Source organism: Grammomys surdaster, unplaced genomic scaffold (assembly GCF_004785775.1).
Source record: "Grammomys surdaster isolate TR1022 unplaced genomic scaffold, NIH_TR_1.0 130, whole genome shotgun sequence".
Lineage (NCBI taxonomy): Eukaryota > Metazoa > Chordata > Mammalia > Rodentia > Muridae > Grammomys > Grammomys surdaster.
This window is the reverse complement of record NW_021604588.1, coordinates 2,029,499-2,038,653: the sequence shown is the minus strand read 5'-3', so window position 1 is coordinate 2,038,653 and position 9,155 is coordinate 2,029,499. Positions and strand designations below refer to the sequence as shown.

Below are 9,155 nucleotides of genomic sequence, written 5' to 3'. Positions count from 1 at the left end.
GTATATGTATATGTATATGTATATGTATATGTATATGTATATGTATACACACACACACACACACATAAACAAATCTAGCGTCTAGAGAGATGGCTCATTGGTTAAGAACCCTGGCTGCCCTTTCAGAGGACCCAAGTTCAATTCCCAGCACCCACATGGCAGCTCATAACTGTCTATAAATCCTGTCAGTTTCAGGAGAATCCAACTCCCTAATACAGACATATTTAGTCAAAACACCAATGTCCCTAAAATGAGAACAAATAGATTATTTAAAAAAAAAAAACTAAAAAAATACTTGTATGTATAATGTGTCAGAGACAGGGAAGCCAGCCAGGGTTACACAGTGAGACTGTGTCTCAAAAACAAATACTCAGAGTAGAGAGAGCTGCTTAGGCGGAGAGTGGCACATACTTCAGTGTGGTGTGGCCTTCCCAGCAGTGTCTTAGGATCCTTATCGGTGATCTCCGTGGCGTTGACGTCCTTCAGTCCTTCAGAGAGTTTCTCGGCCACTTTCCCCCTCCTCTTTTCCAGTAAATGAGATCATCACAAGGTTTCCTGAGGTGCCTTGGGTACAATTACAGTCTGATAAGCAAAACCACGGGTCATAAAGCGTAAGAAAAAAAGCTCAGGGACTGAAGACCTGTTTTTACTGTGAATAAACTTCACAGTCTTGTTTTTTGAGATTGCCAGAAAACTGTAGATTTATATCTAGGAAAGGAGTTTATGCTCTTAGGTCTGGTCTGGTGTTGTTTGAATGGCCTTCCTTGGGTTCTCCGAGACAAGATTTCTCTGAAGTGCTGGCTGGCCTGGAATTCTGTGTGGAGCTATGTGGGTCCTCTTGCCTCTGCCTCTGGGCACTGGGATTAAAGTCTGTGCAACCATGCTGGCTGTTTGAACATTCTTATTGGAAATGTCTCTTCAAGGGATATATTCTCTCTGTCAAGCAACCTTTACTGAAGTTTTTAATTTTGCTGGGGTATTTTTTTAAAGATTTATTTTTATTTATTTATTTTTGTGTACAGGGGTATGTGCATGTGTGAGTGCAGCTGCCACAAAGGTAGAGGCAAGAGAGTCAGCAGGTCAAGGCTAATTTCATTTACATAGCAAGTGTGAGGTTACCCTCAGATAACTGAGACCTTGTCAGAAAACCACAACCACCAACAACACACACACACACACACACACACACACACAGAGAGAGAGAGAGAGAGAGAGAGAGAGAGAGAGAGAGAGAGAGAGAGCGCCTGCCTTAATTATTCTGTGGATCTAGATTAGAGATGGCTTTCTTTTTTAAGAGTTACTTATTTTTGTTTTATGTGCATTGGTGTTTTGCCTGCGTTAGGATGCCAGGTCCCCTGGAACTGGAATTACAAACAGTTGTGAATTCCATGTAGCCGCTCAGAATTGAACCTCTGGAAGAGCAGTCTGTGCTCTTAATCCCTGAGCTGTCTCTCCAGCCCCCACAGATAGCTTTCATATGACTCTTATCTTTATTTCTTTATGGCAAGCATAGTAAAGCTAGGATGAAAGTAGTCTGTTTTAGGAAAAAATGGGAAAGTTTAAAAGATGCTCATGTATCTGAATGCATGGCGTGTGTATATATGTGTACCACATGTATGTGAGTGCATGACATGTATATATGTGTACCACATGTGTACATGGCACCCACAGAGGTCAGAAGAGGGCACTAATCAGCTTATTTATTTTAAAAACAAAAATGGGACAAACTCCTACTTTTTCCACTGGGTTTTGGTTAAATTATTGATGTGTGATACATTCTTTACAGGTTGTCAATGGAGTAATTGATTCTGTTTATGGATCAGATCGAGACAGTGTTTGCAGCGATTAGATCAGGGTAATTGGCATATCTGTCACCTCATAGTTATACTTTCTATAGATGGGTAGTCATCTTCAAGGTAAAGGGTTAGCAGTTCAAAGCCCATGGTGGCACCACAGAGTAGGGTAGGGAGAAAGTGAAGGACTGTCGCAGGACTTGCTAAAGGAGAACTGTGCAAGATAGTTGGGCCACAAGGGCTAAATGGATCACTGGAAAGAACTGTTGTTTAAAGTATTGCATCTCAAAGTCAGGATTTTATTTTTGTATTTTGCTATTATGTAATATACTGTTACATATCTTCCATTTCAGCTTTTAAAATTAATTTTTAAGCTAATACACAGAGTGGGTTTCCATCTCCTTTGCTTTTAAAAAAAATATTATTTATTGTGTGTGTGTGATGTACATGTGTGAGTGTGGATGCACATTTGCCATAGCATGTGTGGAGGTCAGAGGTCAGTCACAGCATGTGTGGAGGTCAGAGGTCAGTCACAGCATGTGTGGAGGTCAGAGGTCAGTCACAGCATGTGTGGAGGTCAGAGGTCAGCTTTGGGAGTTGGAACTTTGGTCCACTCTGGGTTCCAGGTACTGAAGACAGATTGTTGAGCTATCTCATAGCATTTGTTGCTTTGAGACTTCATATTACACTATAGCCCAGGTTGGCCTTGAATGCTAGGTAACCTTCCATCATGCTCCCCACTGACCCCAATATCACTGTGCTGTGGCATGTGTGTGGTGTCAGGAGACAAGTTTTGGGAGTCAGTGTTCTCCTACCAAGTGAGGCCTGGGAGATTGAACTCAGGTCCTCAGTCTTGGCAGGAAGTGCTTTTACCAGCTGAGCCATCTTACTGTCCCCAGCCCAGGTGGTTTTTGTTTTGTTTCTTTAATTTGGTTGGTTGGTTGGTTTTTCAAGGCAGGATCTCTCTGTGTAGCCGTGAAACTCACTTTGTAGACAGGCTGGCCTTTAACTCAGAGATCTCCCTGCCTCTACCTTCCGAGATGCAGGGATCAAAGAAGTGCGTTGCCACTGGGACCCCCAGTTCAGTTCTAACAATAGGTTTCCTCATAAGATGGCCCCCACCCTAGCTCTCTGACTTGGAGCAGCTCTTTTTAGCAGAGAAGTCACAGTCTCAGTAAGACCAGAGATGGTTTGAGGCATATGGGAGCTGGCCCTGGCCTGTGGGCAGCCTGTCTGTTTCTTCTCACCAGGCTTCCTGGTTTACTTTCTGGAGGAGATAGGTGTGGTGAACCCTGAGCCACATGCCCTGTTATTCTTCATTTGCCTATCATGCTAGAAGGGTTTCTGAGATGCTTCCTTTCTGGAATAGAGTCTGTATTTTTCTTATTTTGACACTTTTGTACTGTGTCATAGAGGCAGATTCCAGTCTGCCAACTTACCTTGAAGTCTTATTTTGTAACTTTTTAAAAACCCTTATTAAGCAGGTCGTGGTGTTACCACCTATAATCCTACAGTTTGTGAGCTGTATGCAGGCAGATCAGGAGTTCAAGGCCAGCCTGGGTTATGTGAGATCCTGTTTGAAAACAAAACAAAGCTCTACTTAGCTGGACACCTGTTGGTAATCCAAACTGAGGCAGAAGGATTACTGTGAGTTTTGAGGCCAGCCTGGGCTATATAGTTAGTGACTACTACCCTGGACAACACTGATTTACCATGCAACTGGTAACCTAGAAACTGAGTATATAACATTTGACTTTTGGCAAAAAGCATATTAAATACAATATTGTAAAGCAATGTCAGCTTGACATTTGACCAAGGTTAAAGTCCCAGGAACCTAACAAGTCTTCATACTATTTTTTTTTTCTGGAAAAATCACTTTAGCATGTGTTTGCCATCATTTTTCTTTATTATTTGAGACTATCTATCTATACATATATACATATACATACATACAAACATATAATAAAAATATACAGTATATACATATACACATACATATATATAGCATGTATATATGCATGTAACTGAATGTTGTTTCTATGGCGTCACTGATGCCTCCTCTCTGACCTGAGCCCCTGTGTTCCACCACTGCTGCTCCTCTCATGGTTTGTAACCGGGAGGAACTTCTCACCTGTTCTCAGAACTCTATCTGTTAGAACTGTTGAAGGCCTTGGCTAATTCTGTGACCTTCCCAGGAGGAATTGTATTTATCTGTTGGCAGTCTAGGAATACAGTGTGCTGTTAAACAAACACACTCTGAGGTTTTTGAGATAACAAAAAAGTTTGGGTTGCAAAATCCACTGAAGTGTTCCAAGTTTTCAGGGGAGTCTCTCCTGGTCTTTTGAAGGAGAGACAGACACATTTCTTTTCTGCTACCTTCTGTTTCTGTCCAGGACACTGAGGACGTGGCCATGTGGGTCCTTAGCTCTAAGGAGGTATTCTGTTAGACTTCAGAGTCTGAAGTCCAAACAGGCCCTAGGTTTTGCCATTCCATAAAGAACCAGACCTTGCATCCGGTTTAGTGAAGACCACATGTCGTGTGGCCGCCAGTGTGCAGAAGGTCTAGCACTTGGCCAGAGTCCATGTGCTTACCACATGTCCCTTAGGGGTCCAGCTTCTTTTTATCTTTCATTCTGTGGACTTGGGCCAGATTTGCAGTGAAGTTTTTAAAAATATTTTTCTAAAAGTTTAATTATGTATGCACATGTGAGTGCAGGTGCCCTGGGAGGCTACAAGGTGTTGGATGCCCTGGAGAAGGGGACAGTGGTGTGCGCAGCCTAACTTGAGTGTTGGGATCTAGCTCGGGTCCTTTGCAAGAGCAGCAAGCGCTCTTTTTTTTTTTTTTAAGATTTATTTTTATATATGTGAGTACACTGTTGCTGTCTTCAGACACTAGGAGACAGAATTACATCTTGTTACAGATGGTTGTGAGCCACCATGTGGTTGCTGGGAATTGAACTCAGGACCTTTGGGAGAGCAGTCAGTGCTCTTAACCACTCAGCCAATCTCTCCAGCACCAGCAGCAAGCACTCTTTACCACAGAGCCTTAAGCCCTCCAGTCCCAGCAATGAGTCTTAAAAGCAAATTTTTCCATTCTTAATATTTTATTCAGTATCTTCATAGTCTCAAGAAGATCTGTTCTGGGACATAATGTCTCACCTTGCCACAAGTAGACCCATAACTGTCCATGTAATTGTCCTGGACTGTTGTGTTTCTGTCTGAAGGGCTCTGTTGTGTTTGCACTATGATGTATGCACCGGTCTGAGGAAACCTAGGGTAGCTTTCCACTGCGGCAGGCGCCAATAACACGAAAAAAGTCCAAAGGGGTTCCAAAGCTTTATTGTTCATGGTGTGTGGTAGATGGTCTAGATGTGCACCCCTCACTTAAGCCAGAGTGAGCCTGGCTTAAATAGGGAGGGGGAAGAGGAGGGTCACTTAATTTAGCTACGCCCTCGGGCCTTTAGGTAACTTATGAATATGGAAATCTCTTGAGGCTGAAGCCTGTAGTCATGCCTTCTACCTGTGTGTGTGTGTGTGGATGGTGACGCAAACCTCTCTGGGAGGGGCTGCTTAGCCAAACGTAACTGCAAGGCGCAGGTTAAATGGAGGTCTAGACCACGTGTAGGAGCCTGGATTTTGGGGGCGTGGCCAAATACCTGCGGTTTCTCCACTGGAGTCTGGGTTCAAAGCCCATGCCCAGGCAAGAATCAAGACATCCTTCCACGGCCCGACACTCGTCTTTGTATTTGCTTGCTTTCAACTTAATGGTTTACTGCTGCTAGATAATCAACTTAAGGCTCGGTTTTAAACATCCAGTTATTATTTCCCATAGGTCACATGACCATGAGACAATTGATAGCCAAGAAGAGGCAGTTGGCAGCAGAAGCAGAGGTAAGTATCTTTTTTTTTTTGTTATTTTTTCAGAAGGGGGAACATGGGGCTTTAGGTAAAATAACATTGTAAATAGTCCTCATTTATTTAGTTAGGGTTTATTTTATTTTATTTTTTAGACAAGTTCTCATGTAGTCCAGGACTGACCTGGAGTTCCTGATTCTCACTCTCTGCTTTTTGCTTTATTTTATTTTGTTATTGTGTGTATGTGTTGAACATGTATGTGGAGGTTGGATGGGAACTTGCCAGAGTCAGTTCTTGCCTTTTGGATGTGAGTCCTGGGGATTGAACTCGGGTCGCCAGGTTTGCCAGCACCCACCCTTACCAGCTGAGCCATCTCACTGGCCCAGCCCCATTTTTGTTTTTATTTATTTTTAGTGTTTTGAGACTCCCAGTCTAATCCAGGCTTGCAGCTGTAGCGCCTTCCACCTCCATCCATCTCTCCAGTGCTGGGATTACAAGTGCCTGCCTCCTCATCCTACCCATTAAAGAGTTATTTGCTTTTCTTATAAGTTGAGATCTTGCTGTGAACAGGAAAAGATGTCCCTTTGTCACCCCAAATAAGGACGCACATTGTCCTTCTCTCTGGTTCTGTCCATCAGTGTCATCATCTGGCTTTTACAAGGAAATCTTTGCAGGAGTGAACGCTGCGAGCAGCTGGTGCAGGTGTGCGTGTGAGTGTGCAGGTGTGAGTGTGGAGCAGGTGTGAGTGTGCACATGTGCACGTGAGTCCCTTGCTGCTGTGCTTCTTACTACATCTGTTCATATTAAATGTTTTGAATCTAGAAACTAATTACCTGTCAAGGAAAGAGAAATAATTTAAAAAACTAGTGTGAAGCCATTTTAAATGTGGACATACTGTCCTATGAACCATATAGGCTCAGCGGTGTCGTTAAGTTTTCTAAAGATATATGATTTTTTTTTTGACTGTGTTAAACTTTTCCCTTTTTTGATGAGATCGTTAGCAAAGTTCACTGACAAAATTGAAGTTATACTTCAGTCCAATGACCGGTTTTAGTCTTCTAGTTACCTTTCAAGGCCACAAGGATGTCAGTCCTCTTTATTTTAATTTGATGAAACATTGGACTTTCTTGAGCCTTGGATGATGCTATCACTAGAAATATTAGTACAAGACCCTATTTTCTTAACATTGATCCATTGCCCCTGTCGAACCTCCAATGACATTTCATCCATGTAATGCACAGAAATACATGCAGGCAAAAGACCCATCCACACAGAATAATACATAAAAGAAGAATGAAGTTGGGCTGCATTGCTAATTAGCCCCAGCACAAGTTAGCGTCATAGTGAATAATGGGCATATCTGTTCTCCCTAAGTCTTTACAGAAGTATGATAAAAGATTTCCATAAGAGAGAAGAAAAAGCTGAAGTGGCAGGAACGTTTTCATACAGTTTCCCAAATCCACAGGGGAAAGAATGTGGAGAGGGAAGTAGAGGGGAGGGCAGGAGGGGTGTGAGGAAGAGCACAGAACTGGGGGAAGTTCCACAGATCCAAGTTGTCTTAGGGTTTCACTGCTGTGAGAAGACACCATGACCAGGGCTCTTATAAGGGCAAACATTTAATTGGGGCTGGCTTGCCCTTTCAAAGGTTTAGGTATCTTCACGGCAGGAAGTGTGGCAGCAAGCAGACAGACATGGTGCTGGAGAAGTTGCTGGGGGATTCTACATCTTGATCTGAAGACAGCCAGGAGACTACATTCTACACTGGGCGGAGCTTAAGCACAGGACATCTCAAAATCCACCTGCACAGTGACACATTTCCTCCGACAAAGCCACACCTACTCCAGCAAGGCCTCACCTCCTAATAGTGCCACTCCCTGTGGACCAAGCATTCAAACACTTGAATCTATGGTGGGGGGGGCATAACTATTCTTTTTAGGCTTGATTTTATTATTTTGGGACAAGCTCTTGCCATGTAGTTCAGACTGGGCTTGAACTGAAAACAATCCCTCTGCCTCAGCCTTGGAGTACTGAAATTACTAGTCTGAGCTACTCTGCCTAGCAAAAAAGCTTTTTAAAAAAGAGTACTCTATCTGTTTCATGTATTCATGAATAAAACTATTAAATTCTGGGACCTGTGAGATTCCTTAATGAATAAAGGCTCTTCCCTCACCCCCACCCCCCACCCCCAGTCAACAACCTGAGTTCAATCCCCAGAATCCAGTTGGTGGAATTTGGGAATTGACTCCCTAAAATTGTCCTCAACCCTCTATATTTGTGCTGTGGCACTTACATGCCCACACATACGATAAACATGTAAGTAAGCAAATGCAAAATTTATTTGTTTGGTCATTAGGAATATGAAGGAGAAAGAAATGAATGAAGTAAAGAAAAAGGTAGTTTGAGGAAGTGGGCATCGACTTAGCCCACAGCATTGATTATGTGTGGGGCAAAGGGTTAGGGAACATTTTTCCTGCTGTTAAGGATGGGCAGCCACCTGAACCGTGGTGCGGGGACAGACAACCCACACTGTCTCTCAGTTCTTTGATGGTTATTTATGCTCTACTGGGGAGCAGTGGAAAAGGTCATTGGAAAGATGGCCTTCCGCTGTATGTTTTCCTAACTCATGCCCGTGTGGTGCATCTCACTTTACCTGCTTGCTTTGACTTTATTCCTTCACCAATCAAAACAATACACTGCAGTCCTCAAATTCTAGCTCATCCCACTGACTACAGTTTCCTACCATCCGTAGTTTGAGTATGGCCTCTCCAATTAGTACTCCTGAGTTCTTAGACTACATTTTGATTGATTGAGGTACAGGGAGAAAATGGAGGGCCTCACGTGCTCTCCCCTCTACCACAAAGCTGCATCCCTTGCTCCAATTTTTTGCTTAGAGATCCTTAAGGTATCTGTCCAGTTGACCCAGAATTCAACTCTAGCTCAGGCAGGCCTCAGCTGAGCACCTCCCCTTCTGGTTTTGTTCAGATTATAGATGCCTGCAGTGGTTCCCTGCATTTATTATGTAGGCCTCTGTTCTAAATGAATCACTACACTCCATTTAATGAAGCGATAAGTGATCTGACATAAACGTGTTTGAATCGGCAGTTGTGGGCTAGGGGTGTGGCTTGCTCGGTAGAGTGTCTTCCAAGCATACATGGATCCCTGGATTTGATCCCCAGGACCTCTGCCATAATGCTCCCCTTTTCTTTGTCCCTCTGGCTTTCAGTCAAATGTCAAACCTCACTTTCTATTTGGCTGTGCAGGTCTGCTTATATTCTTCTGAATTTCGTTTCTCATTTTACTTAAACACACAGACCACACTCTAGTCTGCCTTGGAGACTTTTGGGAAAGTTGGGTCATTGGTCTTTTTATTTCATCATTTAAAAAGACTAGAAAGTCCCTGTCTTTGGGTATGTTCAGCCTACTAGACTCACAGGTCCCCTTCTGTGTTAGTGTAGGCTCACAGGACCCTGTCTGTGTTAGTGTAGACTCCCAGGACCCTGTCTGTGT

General features: G+C 43.2%; 1 protein-coding gene across 2 annotated transcripts in view; it reads left to right on the top strand.

Moving 5' to 3' along the window:
- Soat1 (sterol O-acyltransferase 1) overlaps positions 1-9,155 on the top strand; it is a 43,995-nt gene that overhangs the window by 10,565 nt on the left and 24,275 nt on the right. For both annotated transcript variants that reach the window (XM_028759707.1, XM_028759697.1), the window contains one exon: positions 5,626-5,684. In XM_028759707.1, the coding sequence (XP_028615540.1) occupies positions 5,626-5,684 (59 nt within the window). The remainder of the gene's footprint in view (positions 1-5,625; positions 5,685-9,155) is intronic.